The 22,594-nt window shown below is 36.6% G+C and overlaps 1 protein-coding gene across 4 annotated transcripts in view; it reads left to right on the top strand.

Moving 5' to 3' along the window:
* The window catches only part of zgc:158464 (uncharacterized protein LOC791139 homolog), a 128,760-nt gene that overhangs the window by 102,258 nt on the left and 3,908 nt on the right, over positions 1-22,594 (top strand). For 2 of the 4 annotated variants that reach the window (XM_058751079.1, XM_058751078.1), the window contains 2 exons: positions 15,621-15,750; positions 15,831-15,950. In XM_058751079.1, the coding sequence (XP_058607062.1) occupies positions 15,621-15,750; positions 15,831-15,950 (250 nt within the window). Of the gene's footprint in view, positions 1-752; positions 876-15,620; positions 15,751-15,830; positions 15,951-22,594 lie in introns of all 4 variants that reach the window. The other 2 variants (XM_058751076.1, XM_058751075.1) reach the window with 2 other exon arrangements.

Here is a 22,594-nt window from a genome sequence, read left to right as displayed (position 1 = left end):
ATCGAAATAGCAGTCGTCAATCTATATCTCCAATAATATGTCTCAGTAAGATGAGATGTAAATGATCCAAACATATAATGCAATGCTGATGGAGAGATGAAGAGATAAACGCTCCTCAGAAGATGTGAGATGAAGATCATTCCTCCGCTGAGGAACAGTGAGAGTAAAGCTCCTCAGAAGATCCTGAGGATCAGATTTGAGACGCACTGATGTTTCTAGAAAACGATTAAAGCTGAGCTGCTTCAGTCCAGTAAGAGTTCATCTGGAGATATGACTGCAGTTATTCTGACGCTTACTTGATCAAAATCAGTGACATTTAAGTTTATACAACAAAAATTTGAGACTCTCCCACAAAAATAAGTTGAGCAAACTCAAAAATCTGCTGAAGCTGGTAAAACAATTTTTTTTAAGTTCGCTCAATTTTATTTATTTTTTTTACTGCTAGTAGAATGTCTAAAGTGGACGATCAAAATCAAGTGTTGCCGATATCAGATGTGATGCAGTGGTGTTTTAGGGTTAATCCTGAGGTCTGTAGGAGTTTGCGTTTGACAGGCAGAATCCTGAATGTTCTCCATCACTGTTTGTTTCCTGGTTCCTTCCTGTTTCCTGTTTCCAGTCTGTGACTGTTTGCCCTGCTGACCTGCTCCTGCCTTCACTGACGCTCCTGTCTCCATCTCTCCTGCCCTCCCCTCCTCTCTCTCTCTCTCTCTCTGTCTCTGTCTCTGTCTCTGGCTCTCTGCTTCTCTCTGCAGTAGAGATTAAAGTCATTAAGGATCTGCCGTGGCCTCCTCCGGTCGGGCAGCTCACCTCCAGTCCTCCTCTGATGGAGGCGCCGTCTTCTCCGGGAGCGTCAGCCTGTGACCAGCTCCAGCACGGTGGGTTCACCTCCTCCAGACCCCCAGCAAACACTCCAGTGAAAGGCTTAGAGTCTCTGATTTTAACTGTTCTTAAGGATTTTACTTACAATAAATGTAGGCTCAAAGATGCACTAGTCAGTCAAAAACTGTAACGTTGTGGAGAAGCTGGAGAAAACAGGCGGAGGCAAGGATTTATGTGCAGGCATTTAATGGAAAAACTAGAACAAACAATAAACAAAGGGAACAAAGAACTGAACGACGGGCAAACAGACAAACATTAGGGGAAAGTAGAGACGGTTGCAACATTTTTTGCATTTCCTTCAGTTTCTCAGAGACTGTTTGCATTAGAAAGCCAATATTTTAACACAATAAAGCCACGTCTGTCACCTACTCACCTACATTGCTGTTACATATGTACATATGATAATATACATGCAATTTATGCTTGAATAGACAAAGTCAAATGTTGCAACATTCATTAAAATGTCATTAAAATTATTCTTAAATATCCTTTTGCAATTTCTTGATTTTATTTGTGTACAGACAGGGTCCTCAATGAGTTACATTAGCTGCATAGAAACAGAGAATAGTGGGAAAAAAACATTTCCAAGTAACAACCACGTTTTGTGCTTTTGTTTTTCATTTAAAACTCTTTCAGTTTCTTCTTCTTCTTCTTCTTCTTCTTCTTCTTCTTCTTCTTCTTCCTCCTCTTCTATTCTGAGGCAGAAATGAACAGATTTTATTCTTATGAAATAATATTTACTGTGTTAGCTGTAGCACTGTAGCACTGTAGCACTGTCATAATTTATTTTTTTATGTATTATTTATATATATATATATTTTGTGTGTGTGTGTGTGTGGGGGTTGTTTTCTCTAAAATTGGCTAGAAAGTAATTTTTGTCAATGCAAAATGCTTTAAAATACACAGCAACACTTGGAAAGGCAATGGAAAATCCTGAGAAATTTATCAGACGTTTTATTGAGTTTATTAGATGTGGGAACCCTGTTTATATATATAAAAAATACATAAAATTTAAAAAAAAATTCTGAGCCAGAAATGGACTGTTCATTATCCTGTTTAAGTATTTTAAGTGTATTAATTCTGTTTTGTTTTATTTATTTATTTGTTTGTTTTTATTTGTATTATTAATAGTAGTAGTAGTAGCAGTATTTATTTTCTTTTTTTAAATAGTCCCTCGATTACTCTATAAATTCAGCGTTTTATTCCATTTTGATGGATAGTTTAAACTTGAATCTGTGTATTTGTCTTTCTCCATTGAGGATGGTTGTATTGTGCTGTTCAGGTGAAGAGCTTTCGGACTCGTGAAGCACATATGCTCAGATAAAGTTAATGGGCTGCTGTGAGATTTAAGCTTCTTTCCAAATTTAGCATGTGCTTCCAGCGAAGCAGAAAATGACTGAAGGCCTGAGTCCAGCGATTCTGAAAGCACCTCATTGGCTTTTATGGAGCTCAGCGTCTGCAGATCCAGCTCCGACGCTCAGAAACCGCTTCTTCTCAGACGTTTAGTGTTTCCCTTCACAGTTTGCCACCTCCATGTAACGTGATCACCGGGTTCCTCGACTGCGTTTCAGTCCTCTGACAGAGAAATGTGCGGATTACAGATGTTCAGATCCTCAGGAATACAGTTTCACGCTATCAGATGGTTTCCATTTCAGGCGTGTTTTGGAAAGCTTACGCTCACGTGTCGCCATAAAAGCAAAGAATGCTTGAAAGTGGTGTTGTGTGTCGGCCGTGAGATCCAGATTTATGTGTGGAGCGGTGAAGTGCAGGTTCCTGTGGATTTGAGCAGGTCGGGCGGCTGTAAATTAACCTGGATTGATCCTTTCCTCCAGAGATTAAGCGTAAGACGATCCCGTCGCAGGAATAAACAGGTCAAAGGGTCGTTTCACAGAGATCAGGGAAGTACACTGCGAGTAAAGCTGTCTGGATGTGCACACGCTCAGATTCAGATCCGCAAACTAATGAAAACACTTGAAATACTCACATTCTTGTTCATTTAAATAAAGCTGAACAAATGTATTACATGTAAAACTGAACTCAAACTGAAGCAGAAATTCAACTATACCTACGCAGTAATATCTAAAAACTCTAGAACTATTGAAAACATTTTTATAATAATTTAATAAAGCTGAAATGAAATAAAAAATAATAACAATAGTCCACCTATTTCAACTTAAAAACTTCAGTTCAAGTTGCTGTCCTAAATTTTTAAGTATAATCAACCTGGTTGAACAAGTCATTTAAACTTACAAAACTACAAATACATTAAACCAATTAATAAAAAAAAAAAAAAAATCCAGTTGAATTTAATATAACTTATACGGAAAATGTATTTTAAAACATATGTTGTTTTAATGATCACTTCATTGTTTACAGTGTAAATATTAGATGAAAAACTTAAAACTAAACTAAGTGGAAAAATAAAAACAGAACTAAAACGACATTTGAAATAAAAATTAAATCTAACATCTAACACTTTATTTTAAGGTCCAGTTCTCGCTATTAACAAACCATTAACTACGACTTTTGCCTCAGTTAACTCCTAATTTGCTGCTTATTAATAGTTATTAAGATAGTTGTTAAGTTCAGGTGTTGGGTAGGATTAGGAATGTAGATTATGCCCATGCAGAATATCTGCTTTATAAGTGCTAATAAACAGCCAATATGTTAATAATAGGCGTGTTAATAAGCAACTAGTCAATAGTGAGAACTGGTCCCCGAGTGTTACCGTATCTGAAATCACTAAAACTATTCAAAGCATTTTGTTAATTTAAATAAAGCTGAAATGAAGTAAAATATAAATATTGAATGAAATATTTACATAAAAACCTCAACTGAAATAAAATTACAATTGAAATAAAATTAAACATAAATATTAATATCTAAAAACACTATTTAAAAAAAAATCACATTTATTGTTGTTAATTGAAATAAAGATGAAATAAACATTTAAATATTAGATGAATCTTAAATAAGCTTAAGTAGAAGCACTATTTATAGTGTCATATTTAAACACAACAAAAACTAATGAAAATTACAAAAGCACATAACAAAATTAGTAAAAATGTAACTAGAATTAAAATGAAAACTGAATATATATATATATATATATATGAAACATTTACATTTAGTTGTCATATTTATTCATTTGATAATTTTTAGTCTTTAATTAGTTAAAGTCAAGATGTAGGCGGTGGATTTGTACACTTTGAAGTTGAAATGATGCAGGTCACATCTAAACATGCTCTCAGCACATGCTCTGAGGATCTGAGGATCACGTGTAAAAGCAGCAGCTAACCTCACTAATCAACCAGCCGCTTACTGCATTACTAGTCGACCATCTCAACATTTATTCCTTTGTTCAGAGCTATATAGCACCTGACAACCTGTCGCATCAATCTGACGAGATTTTAATTTTTGCAGCTACTTGATGGGCCAGAAATTAAATTTGCATATAAATATCGTCAAACTCTTTTGTTTGCACCGAGAAAAGCCGGAGCTTCTTTTGTTTTGGCGTCTGAATTAATTGTTGCTGCTTTCCGGTCCTTTCTTCTGGGCTCATATCTGCCTCATGTCTCTGTAGAATATGGAATAATAGAATTAAAAGCGATGTAGATTTCATTATGCGAGCGTGACTGTGGGGTTTAGCCTGCGAGGCCTGCGGTTCTCTGCCTTTGTGAAACACATGGACTGTATTCCTGGGTTTAATGAAGGGAAGAAAGAAAAGACGAATGAATTAGTGCGTGTTTCTGTGAGTGTGACTGTAGTTAATCACGGCAGACGTCAGAGCGGCTCTCCCTCTGAGCGCTGCACTCTCCTGATGGAACTTCCATTAGTCAATTAGTAAATGAGAATTAATTAGCAGCTTTAATTAGTGTGTGTGTTGAGAAGTAGCCCTCGTTGAGTGTTTCAGTATGGAATGGAGCATTTGGTGTGGATTCAAGACAGATCAACATGTTTAGCGCTTCAGTGACTTCAGTGTTTTTATTCACCTGAAGATTCAACAAATGCTTCTTTAAAGTCACAGTTGAGAATTGACAGGAAATTATGTTATAAACTGGATCAGGAAAACTTGTGATGTTAATAATTGTAACATGGCTGACGAGACGTGAGACGTGCGGATCCATGTGCAAGCTTTTATTTAAAGGCATGGTCATAAATACAGGCAGGGTCGAAACAATGGCAAACAGGTATGGCAGGGACAAGACAAAGAGTAATCCTAGGGCAAGCGAAGGTCGACGATCGGCAACCAGTATCCAGAGGGGCTAGGCAGAGAGATAATCCAGGTAAAACGGGCTAGAGTCCAGTAGGGGTGCAAACAGTGTCCAAACGGCAAGGCAAGGGTTAATCCAGGGAACACGGGCTAGAAACAAACACGGGAAAAACAGGCAGGGCAAAACAAGGAAAACTAACAGGGGCTCAGTAGAGTAGCTACGGCTATGAGAGCGGTAAACGCATACAATACTCGGCAGTGTGGCAGAGAAAGTCCAGGGTTTAAATAAGGTGTGTGATCAGTGTGTGCGTGGGATCAGGTGTGCGTGTGATTAGTGCCTACTGCTGTGTGCTCAATTAGTGCAATGGATGATGGGAAATTGAGTCTAGTGTGCTGTGAGAGTCCATGTGGTGAGTGGGTGACCTCTAGTGGTGAATGAATGGGAGTGCAGACCAGATTCGTGACAGAGCCCCCCCCCCCGCTAAGAGCGGCTTCCAGACGCTCCCCACAGTCTATAATCAGGAGGGAGGTGGAGCGGAGGCGGAACAGGGGGAGGGATGGAGGGCCAGGGCCTTGTGGAAGCGGAGTGATCTGGGACCGAGGTAGAGCTGGCAGAGCAGGAAGCCAGGGCAGAGTGGACGGGACTGGAACCCACCAGGGCGGAGCCAACGGAACACGAGCCCACCACGACAGATCAGGAATCCACAGCAGAGCCTGGGAACTAGGGAGAATGGAGACACAAGGAGAAGACAGAACATGCACAGACCCAAGGATAGAGGTAGGGAACACAGAGAGCTCATAATAGGTCTCCATAGCTGTGACAGGACAGAACGAGAGTTCAGGAACAGCCCTTCTGGCTGCGACATGACAGGACGAGGATATGCAGACGGCCTCCATAGCCGTGACAGGACAGAGCGAGAGTTCATCGACGGATACCGCTGACACCTCTGGAGGTTCTACAGTGGGCGCCGCCACCTCGTGCAGTTCTGCGGTGGTGTACGCAGCCCAAATGCAACACAAAGCGGTTCCCATCAGGGGAAGTGCCTCGGACAGGGAATATGCATGAGAACAGGAGGGTTAGAATGAGTAGGTTTGGGGATACCAGCAGTGCGTGCAGACACCAGCGGTACATCCCTCAAACTAGACATCAAATTGGGATAGTGGAAGACTGACCTTGATGATCTGGGTGTGTCAGCCCGGACGGGCTGTGAGTCTGGACGGTCAGCCGTGACGGGCTGCTGTGAGTCTGGACGGTCAGCCGTGACGGGCTGCTGTGAGTCTGGACGGTCAGCCGTGACGGGCTGCTGTGACTCGTTAAGAGCAACTGTGGCTTGACTTGACTCTTGAATGGCAGCAATGACATGACGCGGTGTTGTTGTGGCCGCCATTTTGTGAACGGACTCCGGTGTCGCTGCCATTTCGTGAGTGTACGCTGGTACGTCTGCCATTTCAGTCACAGACGCGGCATCGCATTCCTCTTCCACAACACCCACAGTAAACAAAGAGCCAGCACACCGCAAAGCATAGTCCATGAAATCCCTTAAACTCACATTAAATTTTCCTTCAGGTAACCATGACTTGACAGGTTCATTTAGTCCAAAACGAAAAATGTCTTTTAAAACAACTTCATCAAAAAGTACCTTATCCGAGATGACACAAAATTGAGTGACGTACTCCTCAATGGAAAGATTCCCCTGTCGTAGATCGAGCAGCTGATTGAAGGGGTCCATACCTGACAAGGGTCCGTTACTGGAAAAGCTGCTGGATCCTCGTGTGTCCGAGTATTCTGTAACATGGCTGACGAGACATGAGACGTGCGGATCCATGTGCAAGCTTTTATTTAAAGGCATGGTCATAAATACAGGCAGGGTCGAAACAATGGCAAACAGGTATGGCAGGGACAAGACAAAGAGTAATCCTAGGGCAAGTGAAGGTCGACGATCGGCAACCAGTATCCAGAGGGGCTAGGCAGAGAGATAATCCAGGTAAAACGGGCTAGAGTCCAGTAGGGGTGCAAACAGTGTCCAAACGGCAAGGCAAGGGTTAATCCAGGGAACACGGGCTAGAAACAAACACGGGAAAAACAGGCAGGGGAAAACTAACAGGGGCTCAGTAGAGTAGCTACGGCTATGAGAGCGGTAAACGCATACAATACTCAGCAGTGTGGCAGAGAAAGTCCAGGGTTTAAATAAGGTGTGTGATCAGTGTGTGCGTGGGATCAGGTGTGCGTGTGATTAGTGCCTACAGCTGTGTGCTCAATTAGTGCAATGGATGATGGGAAATTGAGTCCAGTGTGCTGTGTGCTGTGAGAGTCCATGTGGTGAGTGGGTGACCTCTAGTGGTGAATGAATGGGAGTGCAGACCAGATTTGTGACAATAATGAACAATGATTATAATAATTAGCCCACACATTTTATTAATATAAAAAAATAATATTAATATTGTAGTTGTTGTTGATGTTGTTGTTCTTATATTCTAATAACAATAATAATAATTATTAATAAAAAAATGAAAAATATTATCCCACACAAATAAAAATAATAATAATAATGTTTTTCTACTACTACTAATAATGTTGTTGTGTATGAGAACAATAAAACATTAAATATTATTTAAATTATATACATTAATAAAAATACCAATAATGTTTCTATTACTACTAGTACTACTATTAATAATTATGTTCTGTGTGAGAATAATAAAACATTAAATATTATTTCAATAATATACATTAATAATAATAATAATTGATGTGTTCATTATTTTCACGGTCATGAAAACTTTGGAAATATCAGGGAATTTTGTTTTACTATAACTATAACTTTTTTAGACGCTTACGTTTTTTGAGGATTATGTTTGCTTGAAAATACTGAATGCAATTCCATAAGTTGGAGAAATAATGGAAAAGCCATGGAGTTACAATCAAAAGATTAGTGTTTATAAGTAAATACTGATGTGAAGTGATTCTCCGGTCCTGATGATTGCAGCCGTGTGTTTGATTCCTGCATCGGATGTGTTGTTATCTGGGTGGTGTGTAGGTGAACGGCTGTTATCTCCGGTCGGAGATTCCTCAGCCATCCGTCAGCCGACAGCTTGATCTGATAAAGCTCCTGTCACTGTCACCTCATTTCTCTGAATCACAAGCAGTATATTGTCTTGTTGAGTTCAGGTTTCTTGTGTAATGAGCTCTGGAGACTGCTTAAAGGTGACAAACGTGTAATACATGCATCTTGACCTGTTCAGCTTCTAAATTTCTTTCCCTGACCTTCTTCTGTTACCTTTATAAAGATGAGTGTGTCTGCCTCTGTAATAACACACATACAGTGGTTCTATGGCTGTATTATTGGTCGTTCAACTGCTGCATGAATTAACATTATCATAAACTGCACAACTGACCATAACTCAATAATAATTGAAAGACTGTTCTAAAATATTTTAGGACTCTGATTCTACAATGTGGAAAACAGGGGCAGAATCCAGTCAGTCAATCAATCAATCAATCAATAAAATGGAATTTACTGTATAAAGCAGAATGTCAGAAAATTTTGCAAAATTTTGGTGAATAAATCAAAGGGCTGCAAACTTAATCGCGTCACTATATGGACTACTGTTTGTGAATATTCGAGAAAACTATCATCAGACTCAAAGCTCTTCATGGCAACCCGCCAAAATAAAGTATAGTAATATAATTAAGTTCAGTTTAACTTGAAGAAATTATGACAGAAATATATTATTATTGTACAGTAAAGTGCAACAATAAATAAATGAACTAATTTATAAGTAAATAAATAACTATTTAACTTTTTTAATTTTTCTTTATTATTTTTTATTATTTTAATTCAAACAGTAAAACTGTTGAACCACACTTTGTTTGCCAAAAAATGTATATTTTTAATGTTTTTTAATGCATTTATTTCTCATTACCACAGTTTTTGTTAATAAATCTGAATTTATTAAAGTTTCATGAATTAAATTGATTAGACTTATTTGTTTGTTTATTACAATTTAATTAGACCATTAAAAATAGAATCCATACAAATGTGGTGGTGGTGGTGGGGGGTGTAATTCAATTAAAATAATTGATTTTTATATTGTTTAAAATTCACTTCAGCATTCAAAACAACACATTTTAGTTTTATTGTATTTTAGACACAGTAGTAGGCCATCACATTGCTGCTCATTTGCATAGTTAAATTTTTCGCAACTTTGGATCACAGGACACGCCCACACGGCGTTGCCAACGGTTACCGTCACTCATGTTCCTGAGATTGAAAATGGCTTTCAGGTGCTTTGTGTAAATGTGTGTGTGTGTGAACGGCTTTTTAACCGTCAGTGCTCAGTCTATTAGACATGAAAAGGTCAAAGAGTCTCTGTGAGCTCAGTGATGTCAGACCCGTGACTCAATGCTGATTGGACGTGCCGTCGTCACGGTTACAGTCACAGATGCTGGGGTCACGCTGGGGTCAAAGCCAGGCCGTGTTATGACCGCACTGCTGTAGGTTCACTGTGTGTGTTTATGAAGCGTTTCTCCTTCGTCTGTCTGTAACACACTCTTCACTGAAGAGCGTCAGATTGTCATTTGACAGTTATGATCGGCTTGAGAGGCGCCAAGCACCTTTGCATGGCAGGTTTCCATGGCAACAGATCGTTTCTCCACCGACGTACAGTATATGCCAACAGTAAACAAAAATTATGACATTCCATCTCACACTCATGCAATATGCAAACACACACACACACACACACGTTTGTTTTAGTGGTTTACGGGGACTCTCCATAGGCGTAATGGTTTTTATACTGTACTTACTGTATGTGCTATTGTCCTACACCTAAACCTACCCCTTACAGGAGACTGTCTGCTATTTCAGATTTTCAATACACTCCATTCTGTGTGATTTATTAGCTTGTTTACCCGTGACACGAGTCCCCATGAGTCTGTGTGTATTCAGGTCTAAGTTCCCACCTGAATAGAAAAACAGGTACACAATCACACACACACACACACACACACACATGCAGACACACACACACAGAGCTGCTTCAGCATTATTGCATGATCATAATGCTAATTATCCCCGCTAATATTCAAGCACAAGCTGTTTTATTCATTTGAATATTTTTAATGCTCATTGTCATGCATTTGATGCATCCTGGTTATACATATGTATGCAGCGTAACCTGATGTGGTTTGATTGAGTGAATGTGCTTACATTACTGTACCATGTTACTTTCTAATCATGCGCTGTTATGATTTTACTGGACACATGATAGAAACGTGATACTTTTTCATGATACATAAATATGGTAATAATTCAGTTCCATGGTGATGCAGTGGCCTCAAAATGTAATTGGACAATTATAACTTTGCAGTATATAATAAAATATCAAAAGTTATATTTCTTAATGCAAATATAAATCAATAAAACATATACACACTACTGTACACAGGAAAAATAATTAATATTGTGAAATATTATTACAAGTAGCTGTATCTCAGTGAATATCTGTTAAACTGTAATGTATTTCTGTGATGCGCAGCTGTATTTTCAGCATCATTACTGCAGTCTTCAGTGTCACATGATCTTCAGAAATCATTCTAATATGCTGATTTACTGCTCAACAAACATTTCTGATTATTATCAATGTTGAAAACAGTCGTGCTGCACAATATTTTTATGGAAACTGATAGAAAGTTCAGAAGAACAGCATTTATTTGAAAAATAAATCTACTGTAACGTTAGAAATGTCTTTACTGTCACTTTTGATCAATTTAATGTGTCCTTGACAAGCAAAAGCATTAATTTCTTTAAAAAATAAATAAATAAAATAAAAACAATTTTACTGACCCCAAACTTGTTGCTAACATGTTAATAATGATTATGATGAGCTATGACGTCATACAGTCCTGTGTGTAAGCATTATGTGAGAATTGGATTGTTTTTGCACAGCCTGAGGTTATTAGTGTTTCTGCTTCAGTCAGACTGTGGTGTTGTGATCACACTGCTTCAGGTGTTTGTCGACAGTCATACTGGCCTCTAGTGGCAGCAGACACAGCAACACATGCATCATTCACCGGAAACATGAAGGATCTGTAAAGCGTACAGTAAAGGGGAAGTTCACGTGTCCTGCAATATGACGTCCAGCATATTAATATAGACTTGCATATAATTTTAACATCTGAAATCTTGATTTTGATTTAAAAAAGAAAAGAAAGGTGACTCATTAAAAGGTTCTTAACCCATAACTCTGTGCTCCACACACTGTGAGGCTGTGAACTGCTCCATATGCTCAGTGTTATAATAAACTCTGATACGAGAGACTCTGTTTAATTGATCTTTGATGCTGTAAAGAGCCTGTGAGTCACAGATCAGATTGTCTGTTCACAGTAATTACACTCTTACAGCGAGACAGAGAAAACACACACACACTCCCAGCAGAGCCTCCTCTCTGTGTGTGTGTGTGTGTGTGTGTGTGTGTGTGAATCTGGTCACTGATGCTCCAGGCTACAGATTCATTCATCAGAAACATGAGCTCTCACTACAGCTACATCCTGTGACCCCTCTGACCCCCATGACCTCTGTGACCCCTGTATCTCATGTGGGCTGTACTGGGCCAGACTTAATTTCTTGTGCTTATAGACACAGATCAAATCAAGTCTTCTGTAGATTTTATTTTATTTATTTTTTTCAGCAACAGTATATAATATTCTGTCACGTGTTCCTGTTGAGTTTCCTGTTTTTCCTTATTTGGTCAGTTTCCTGTGTCCCTTCATTAGTTAATCATCGTTCATTGTATTCCTCTGTGTTGAATTATCTTATCAGTTCCCTTTGTTTGGTTCTTGCGTATAAGTCCTCAGGTCTCCCCAGTCTTTGTCTTGGATCAATGTTTTGTGTGCGGTCAACGTGTGCTGAAGCCTCATTACACAACTCTGTCTTCGTGCAATATTACTACAACCACGACCCGTGACATATTCAGTATTTCATAGTTTATTACTTTTTTATAAATGTTATTAATTGTTTTTATTATTAATGTATTAATTGTATTAATTTCTATATGTGTGTGTGTGATCAGGACCCCAATATGAAAATTATTTTTAATTAAAAAAAAAAAAAAAAAAAAAAATTAATAAAATGGCAAATAATTAAATTAATTAAAATTATAATTTTAATTTCTCATGTTTTCATTTATTTATAATATTTAGTTTTATTTGTAATAATTTTATATATATATATATATATATATATATATTTAGCAATTTATATAGAGGCTAGGGTTGGCCACCCCACTCACAACTGCTGGTTCTGTCTCATTTTTCTTGACAAAAGTTGCGTTTATTCAGTCGCAGAATGTCTTAATGATCACATCAAACCGGAGACATTTCAGACGCGCAAGCGGTACTGTGCTCGCAGCGCGTGATCTTCAGTTGCACACGCAAAGGCGCCGGTGTGTGCTGTAGCCTGTATCTTTTCATATCAAAGCAGGAAAGAAACTACAGTGCCTTGCAAAAGTATTCATACCCCTTCATTTTATTTCATGTTTTTATTTTTTTTTATTTTGCTGCCTTATGTTAAACTGCTTTAAATTACTTTTTTTTTCACACATCAATCTACACTCCATACACCATATTGACAAAGCAAAAACAGAATTGTCACAACTTCGTGAATTTATTAAAAATAAAAAAAAAACTGAAATACGTACATTGCATAAGTATCCATACCCTTAACTAAATATTTAGTTGAAGCACCTTTATAGCCTCAAGTCTTTTTTGTTTGATGCAACAAGCTTTGCTCATCATCATTTGGAAATTATCTGCCATTCTTCTCCTCATCTCTTCTCCTCTCAAGCTCTGTCAGGTTGGATGGGGCAGATGCACATTTTCAGGTTTCTCCAGAATTATTTGACTGGGTTTAATCCCAGGCTCTGGCCGCGCCACTCAAGGACATTCACAGAGTCGTCTATAAGCCACTCTTGCTGTGTGTTTAGGGTCATTGTCCTGTTGGAAGGTGAACCTTCTGCCCAGTCTGAGGTTCTGAATGCTCTGGACTGGGTTTTCGTTAAGGGTATGAGTACTTATGCAATGGAATCATTTAAGTTTTTTTATTTTTAATAAATTTGCAAAGATGTTAAAAAACATTTTTTTTGCTCTACCGTTATGGTGTATGGCGTGTAGATTGGTGTGGAAAGAAAGTAATTGAAAGCAGTTTAACATATGGCAGCAACATAACAAAACATGAAAAATAAATGAAGGGGTATGAATACTTTTGAAAGGCACTGTACAGTACGTGAATGTAATGTTGTAGTTATGTCGTCAATTAAGTCATGAAGTTAGCAAAAAGGCAATTAAAGCTGCCTTAAAACTGTGTATGTAAGGAAATGTCTCTGGTTGCCTCCCCTCTCACTCATCTAACACACCCGATTCAACTCGTCAGCTCATTAGCAGAGACTTTAAGACCTGAAGTGGGTCAGAAGATGTAAAGAGATGTGAGAAAATACGCTGCGTGTCAGATCCGCATCATGTTCAGCAGCGACAGCTCTTAAACAACCTAATAACCAGCTGCTGTGATGTCTGTTCATCAAACAACAAAAGAAAAAGGAAATCAATCATTTTTGTAGCTTTAAGGGTTCATCTACAGTATATTTAATTTAAAATGTTGTGTTTGACAACTTTATTCAATTTCTGTAGGTTTAAGTAGGATAGTTCACCCAAAAACAAAACTGAGATGTTTCTCAAATGATCTTCTTTTATGTTCCATAGTTTATGTCGGGTCGTTGTAGCCTGAACGTTGAATCAAATCAAATATTTTTCTATATATATATATATTATTCCATATTTAAAGCTCATATGGATTTATCTATTGATAAGGCAGGTGTATTTATTGACTGACATGTCAAAATGAACAAATATTGTGTAATAAAATTGAATGAATAATTAAACGAGTTTGCAGTCCAGCTGAAGCTGCCGCGGTGTTCAGCTGTGTTTGTTCAGTCTGTCTGCATCTGTTCCCATGTATCTGCTGGATAAAGCGGTTCAGATAAAGCTCAGGGTCACAGAACTCAAACGTGCTTCCCCTCTCGTTCATGTTCATGTGTGTATTCCTTTGATTCTCGTGAGCCGGTCTCGTACGGGACGTCCCGGGCTCCCTCTCGTCCGCACGAGGATGTCTCAGTGTGGTTATGAAGCGTCTGGCTCGTCTGCAGCTCCTCTCGTTACACGCAGGATGAGCTTCGGTCCCTCAGGCGCTCACATAGACTTCACAGGATTGAGTTACGGCCCGCAGGGAGTTTCTGCTCAGTAAAACACAAAGCCCAATGTATGGCCTGCTAGTCTTACAAGGTCATGCTGGGAATTTTCTTCAAAAACTAATTCTGGATAGCAGTGACATGCTCGAGTAATTACAGGTCACTTGTGGATTTCATTCGAACATTTTCTTTTTATTATCATTTTCAACACAAGGACAACCTTCAACTTAATTATTACAATTACAGTTATGGTTAGAAACGCAAAATGAGCAGTTTTGGTAGTATCATTAAGAGATAATGTACAGTCACACAGTCATTATCACAAAATAACGGGATAATATAAAAAAATATAAAAAATTATTTATTTTAATTTTTTTAAGGCATCATGTTACAGTATGATAATACAATTAAGTACTGAATAATATTAATTAACAATGTACTCACTATGGGGTTAGGATTAGACTTGGTTTAGACCTGGTTTAGGGTTAGCTGCTTGTAATTATGCATAATTTAGTGTTACTAATATATAATATGTTAAAAATGTTTTTGTTTTTATTTTATAAATAAATGTTGTAATATTTAAATTCAAAAATTAAAGAATAATACAAATATTGAAATAAAATATTACCTTACCTAAAATGTTACCTTATTTTTTTTTACATTTTATTTTTATGAAATAGTTTTAGTAAATATAAATTGATATAATAATATAATAATTTATTTTGAATGATTTCACTTAACAAAAAAAAAAAAAAAAACACTTTAGAATAACATAATATAATAATAATAATACTATTTTGTAATAACTAGACATTGCTCAGCCTAATAAATGGTTACTTGTCAAAATAACAGACATAAAGCTTAAATCATTTCATTATGTGAGAAAGAAAAAAAAATTGCTAAATGACTGACACGAGAGACAGAAGGTGCGTCCCAAATCGCGTACTTAAGCACTACTCTGTGACGTTTTGTGGTATAAATAGTGCATGTAGTGTGTTCACACTGAAAATCCCAAAAAGAAAAAGTGCACTTTAAAAACTCGGATAATGCACTTAAATAACCAAAAAAACTCAACTGTCGCAGCTTTAATTACATTGCGAAGGGGAAGGGACTGTCGACAAAATAGCCTTATATAATTCATACACTACATGATTGAGTGCACAGTGTAAAGTGCACCATTTGGGACGCAGTTAGAGATCAGTTGTGAGTTGTGCAGTTGAGCTGTCATTATATGAATATGTGACTTCTGACACGTGATCAGTAGTGTACTGTGTTTCTGCTGTTACAGTGCAGTTTGACGGCGTGGAGAAGGATCTGAAGTGCCGTCCGCTGCAGCGGCACTCGAGCGGGAAGATGAGCTCCGCCGAGCCGAGCGTGGGCGAGCGCATCGACCCGGCCGTGCCTCTGGAGAGCCAGTTGTGAGTCGAACACACGGCAGACGCTTGATGAAGGCTCTGCTGCTCTTCCTCGCTCACATCTGTCGTTCTGTGCTCCACAGCTGGTATCACGGAGCCATCAGCCGGACGGACGCCGAGGCTCTGCTGCGCTTGTGTAAAGAGGCCAGTTACCTGGTGAGGAACAGCGAGACCTGTAAGAACGACTTCTCGCTCTCGCTCAAGTAAGAAGCTCATCGTCACACACACACAGATTACTCTACAGCCGCTAACAACACACACACATTCATTTTGGACAGTTATACATATATATATATATATATATATAAGTAGAGCTGTCAAATGATTAATCGCGATTAATCGCATCCAAAATAAACGTTTTTGTTTACATAATATATGCATGTGTACTGTGTATATTTATTATGTATATATATAAATACACACACATACAGTATATATTTTGAAAATATGTATGTGTATATACATTTATATTCTTATATTTTATGTTATATAAATATATTTAATATATAAACTTTTTTTTTTTTCTTAAATATATACATGCATGTCATTGTATTTATATATACATAATAAATATACAAACATATATTATGTAACAGAAAGCGGCGGGAAACGACACCTCTGGCCACTCCGCTGGGTCGTTTGTCCAGTCACAGAAACCGTACGGACAGTCCGACACAATACGGCTCAGTTTTTCGACGTATCTTTATGTAGACCATTCTGGGTCAACACCATGCTTTTCTAATGAGGGGGAGAGGATCGCCCCCGCTGACTCCGCCCACACAGCTATGACGCGACACCGACCAATCATTCTAGCAGCATGTTAAACAGTGCTATCAATGAGTTAAATCATGCTAGAAACATGCTAAAACATGTTAACTGTGTGTTAAAGGATGCTAGCAATGTGTTAAATCATGTTGGAAACATGTTAGCATGACAACTCTACTTAGCGATGTGTTAAAACATACTAGGAACATGCTAAGAAAGTGCTAAAACTAGAAACATGTTGACAATATGTTAAAATGTCAGCAAAGTGTTAAAACATTCTAACAGCGTGTTAAATCATGTTAGAAACATGTTAGCAATGTGCTAAAACATACTGGGAACATGCTAGCAAAAAGTGTTGAATTCTAGAAACATGTTAGCAATATGTTAAAACATGCTAGCAATATTTTAGCAACATGCTAAAACATGGCAGCATCTTGTTAAAACATGCAAGCAATGTGTTAAATCAGGTTAGAAATATCTTAACGAAATGAGCAATGTGTTAATCGTCTTAGCAATGTGCTAAGAAATATTAAAAGCTAGCAGTGTGTAAAAAAACTAGCAATGCTAGCAATGTTTTACTAACTTTTTGACTTTCTCTGACATCTCTGAGTAAAACCTTCAAAATTCAAGCTTGTCAACAAATTATTTTAAATGTTCCTGGCTCGGTCAAGCCGAGTTTGTCATCAAACTTTACTCATTTTTACTTAGGCTACTTACTGTTTTTTTTATTTTTTTTATTATTATTATTTTTTAATATGTCTATATATTTAGTTGTAAATGTTTTCTTTGGTAATTAGCTGAAAAAAAGTAGTTTTTGTTTTATTTGATGATTATCTTTTGTTCCCCGCATCACTTCCTGTCCTCTCTGAGTGAAAGCAGCATAAAGTAATAATAAAGCCGCTCTGTATAAAGGCTCAGATAGGTTCAGCGTGAGATGTGAGGTCAGTCACTCCTGCTGAGGTTTGCTTTCTCTCACATGACCTTTGACCCCTTCGTCCCACGCTATAACCTTTTATCTTTTACCTTAATGCGGGCTGAAATGCGTCCTCACCTTTAGAGCGGTCGCCTCTCATCAGCTCAAACCGAGAGCTCCAGTGCAGTCAGTGCATGCAGGAGATGTGTGTGTGTGTGTGTGTGTGATTCAGATTGGAGACGTTCAGGAGCTCACTCAAGCTCATCACGTGTGTGTGATTTGAGCTGTAAACTTGCCTTAATTGTTTTATTTTTTGTCAGGGTTGTGCAAATTTCAGAATTGAAGAATTAGCTTTATTTCAACTCATAAATGTGAATTTGAAGTGAAATAACAGGAAGATGAGTTTACAATTCTCTGAATTCAGAGAAATTCAAATGCAAAAGAAAGAAAGAAAATAAAAAAATTATAGTAAATACAAAGAATGAATAAATGCTCTGATTAAATAAATGCATAAATAAACTGAATGCATTGAATAAGTAAATGCAATGAATAAATAAAAATAAAATAAATTAAATAAATACAATGATTAAATGAATGAATGAATGAATTAATTAATTAATTAATGAACTGAATGCATTGAATAAATGCAATGAATAAATAAAATAAATAAATACACTGATTAAATGAGTGAGTGAATGAATGAATGAACTGAATGCATTGAATGAATGAAAATAAATAAATTAATAAATTAAATGAATACATTAAATGAATGAATAAATAAACAATGCATTGAAATAAATGAATGCAATGAATAAATAAAATATGAATTAGTAAAATGAATAAATTAAATGAATACAATGATTAAATATAAGAATGAATAAATAAAACAAATACATTAAATAAATGAAATGAAACAAAAATAATGTTGGAAATTAGTTGAGTGTAAATGGTGCACAACCCTGTTTTTCCTTAATGCACTTAGATTAGAATGCACCTTTTTTTTTTCATGCATAATTTGAGCTCTAATGTTGTCTATATGATCAATTCAGTGGTGGGTCCTAAACATAACCACAAAAGTGAGGGGCAAGTTAAAATGATTTTCTGTGATGATCAACAGCTGTCACCTGTAGCGTGTCTTTAATAGACGTTAAATCATGTTGTGGGCTGAATTATGCATTCGGTGTCATGAGAGCCGGTCTGAACACAGAAGCAGTGAGAGTCGAGGAGTCTGTGAGGGCTTGTGTCTCGTCACGAGTGTTGTGCTAAAGCAGAGCTGACAGCATGTAGAAAGCTTTGAGACTTCACACACAGTCCGTCCTCAGAGACTCTTACATGCAAACGATCCGCGTCTGAGTCTGCTGAAATATTAATGCTGCTATGAAACACGCCTGTCTGTGCGCAGCATCACCGATGAGCAGATGAGACACTCTTTCATTCTCGGTTCATCTATGAATTGATAACATGTTGCTAAGATAATGAGGTGATGCTCTAATGAACAAAATGGTGCATTTTAATTAAGCTGAGGTGCCTTTATTAGTGTTTTTTGTGTTGAATGTAGGGCACGGACTTGATCCTGACACTCATTTGTCCTCCTTTTAACATCTATATTTTATACTTTACACAATAGTTTAGAACAAATAAATACAAATGTTAATGTTATGTTTTAGTTAACATTAAGAGGCATACGTTTTACACACAATATTGTCAATATGGCCGGTTTTGCTCTATTTTGTCAATCGTTGTGTCACCGTTCAACACACTGGTGTTTCATTCCTGAATAATTAAGTGTTTTCGAACACATTGAGAAAGAAAGAAAGAAAGAATACAATGAATAAATAAATGAATACTTTAAATAATGTATAAACGAAATTAATACTTTGAATAAATAAATACAATGATTAAAACAAATAAATGAAATGAATGCATTGAATAAAATGAATAATTTAATGAATGAATAAATGAACAAATAAATAAATACATATAGAAATAAATAAATAAATGATCTGAATAAGCGAGTGAGTCAATGATTCAGTACACCTAAGCACTTAGCACTAAGCAAGACAGTTGCTAAATTCAAAACTGCATAATAGTTTACTACTTTCTTTACTAATATCTTTTTTATGGCATAAATAGTAAGAGTAAAATTCTAGCTGATTCTGAAATCAGCAAGTCACTTGCTTCATTCAGCTGATTGAACGAATCTGTTGAAACAGTGAATCAATGTCACATACTGGTGGTTTTAGTTTAATATTTAATGTATGTATTTAAAACATTAATCTCATAACATTATATACGCAATTGTAACTACAGTGTAAATGCATTCATTACATCTCTGAGCTGCATAAATACATACAATACATAAAACAGTGCATTAATACATCCCACTTTAATAAATAAATGCCAATAAATTATAATGCGTTAATAATAATAATAATAAATGTCACTTCAGATGCAGCTTCTGTGCAACTTCTGAAATGCAAAGATGGATTTTGTTGATATTGATTGTAATTGTATTTATTTAATAAATATATGCATTTTTAAGAATTTTTATTTATATGAATTATTTACTAAGGTTAGAAAATGTGTCCCTGGAAATCATTTCAAGGGGGAAATATCCCCCTTTGTTTTGTTTTATTTTTTTTTTTTGTAGAATTGATTTTCATATCTGAGTCTTTGCGTGATGCTTTATAATGGCGTCTGTAGGTGGTTCGCTCATGAAGCGGAGCGGTTGTCTGAGCAGATTTGTGGTCCAGAGCGGAGCGTAAGTGAAATGGATGAGTCCAGTCTCTTAAAGATCTTAAAAGGCAAAGAGGCTTCAGCGGTGGCCTGCTTTATGGACAGAGAAAGAGAGAAAACGGCTGAAGGGACTGAAATAAATCTCCTCTGAATGGAGGGAGAGTAAAAGTTTATGAATTAGCGGCGCGTTAATGTGCATCGGCAGCAGGACCACGAGCGCTGTGAGTGAACGGAGAACGGGTCTCGGCTCAAACGCACTCTTTGGGCCTGTAATTTAAACTCACATGATCAAACCCAGCTCTCGTCTGCATTTACTGCTCATCTCATCTACAATAAAAGCAGCAGCAGGTTATCAGCTTCCACAGAGTTACCTTGCTAAAACATCAATCTGCTCAGGTTTAATTAACATCTGAGGCTTTCCTCTGCGTGCTAATGAAGACTGTATTTTAAAGAAATGTTCTGGGTGAAATACAAGTAACGTTATAAATTAATAATACAATTAATATATAATACATATACTACATTTTCTTTTCCTGTGGTTTGTGTGTAAATATATATGTATTATTTATTTATTTGTATTTTATTGTATTTTTTATTTTATTATTTTATGCATTATATTATTATTATAATTGTATATATTATTTTATTTTATATACCCTGCCATTCAAAAATGTGGGATCAGTAAGATGTTTAATGTTTTTTTAAAGACGTTTTTTATGCTCATTAAGGCTGCATTCATTTGGTCAAAAACGCAAAGAAGAAATAAAAAAAAAAAAAAACAGTAATACTGTGAAATAATATCACAATTTAAAATAACGGTTTTCTGTTTTTATATACATATTCCTGTGACACAAAGCCGAAATTTCATCAGTATCATTACTCCAGTCTTCAGTGTCACTTGATCCTTCAGAAATCATTATAATATGCTGATTTATTATTAAAATAGACTCTTTGGAACTGAAAGTGCATGACTGTAAACACATATTTGTTTGGACTTTGTTAAAGTAATTTTCTGTGGTTATAGACTGCATGTCAATAGTTCTGAACTTGTACTGAACCCAGAACAGTCGTTTAAAGAAAGGAACAAAATGAAAAGAATAATCTTTCGGTTCACTGAGCGACACGTGACTCAGTTAATGAGCCGAACGCTGTGAATGTAGAGTTGTACAGTATATTCACATATACATGTACACTCCGTGAATCATATCAGCGAACATTCATGACATTGTCATGAACCGCGGTGAACCTTTCAGATCTATAAAGTGAAATGAATCCTTGGATTAAAAGGGAAAATAATGATGAAGTATCTGTTGATAAGAGCACAAAGGCTTTAGTATCTCTAGAACTCCTCGATGTCTCTCTCTCTCTCTCTCTCTCTCTCTCTCTCTCTCTCTCTCTCTCTCTCTCTCTCTCTCTCTCTCTCTCGCCTGCTTTTTCTTTGTTCGTGTCTCTGATACGATAAGAGCAAAATCAAATCCTTAAGAGGAAGAGAATAGCAGTCTTTAGTACAGAAATTTCCATTTTGATGCGCTTGAGCTCTTCCAGACATTTCCAGTGACCTCAGACTTGTGTGTGTGTGTGTGTGTGTGTGTTTTGTGTTTGGATGAGCAATTGATGGCACAGTCTTTGTCCGAAGCTTTTAGCTGCGGTGTGTTTTGTGTGTTTGCGTCGGTGCTGACGGCTCTCAGGGGTCCATGCAGCTCAAATGTTTTCTCTTCTCTCTAATGATGATGAAGAGTCGTTAATGACAGGCAGGTAGGTAATCAGCCGGAGTGCAATGGGAGTCCTAAACCGAGATGGGTGGAGGAGTTGATTTATATTTAATGATAGCACAGATAATGACTCTGAAGGATATTCTTACTAGAGAACTTTTATTAAGAGATTTATATATAGAGTTTATATTGATGTGTTTATATATTTTTATTTAGTTTTGTTTTCAATTACTTTTGTATTTTATTTTGTTTATTGTACTTTATTTTTTTGTGTTTTATTTTGTTTCATTGCATTTTGTTTTATTTAACTTTTTATTTTAATTAATTAATTTTATTTTACTTTTTTACTTTTTTTTTTTTTTTTTGCTTTTTATAAATTTTTTATTCAATGAAAATCGTATTTCTGTATTTTTATTGTTTTATTTTTATTTTTAATCAGTTTTTTTACTTTTTAATTTCATTTTCGCATGTTCTAGTGTTTGTATGCGCACAAAGTACAATGCTAGAGAATCACTGGTGGTTTTCAGAGGGGGTTTGGATGGTTTCTAGTGTATTCTGGACTTGTGTTAAGTGCTCACTTGATAGTCCAGATCAAAAGAGCCTCAAATCTCTATAATATTCTGGTCTCTACATATGACTCACTTTATTTCTTAGGATTAGGCCTTTGTTCAAAGTAAGAGTAATTTGTAAGAGTAATAATCAGCACTACTAATAACAGCGC

Source organism: Onychostoma macrolepis, chromosome 18 (assembly GCF_012432095.1).
Source record: "Onychostoma macrolepis isolate SWU-2019 chromosome 18, ASM1243209v1, whole genome shotgun sequence".
Taxonomy (NCBI): Eukaryota; Metazoa; Chordata; class Actinopteri; order Cypriniformes; family Cyprinidae; genus Onychostoma; species Onychostoma macrolepis.
This window is presented reverse-complemented; position numbering and strand designations above follow the sequence as displayed.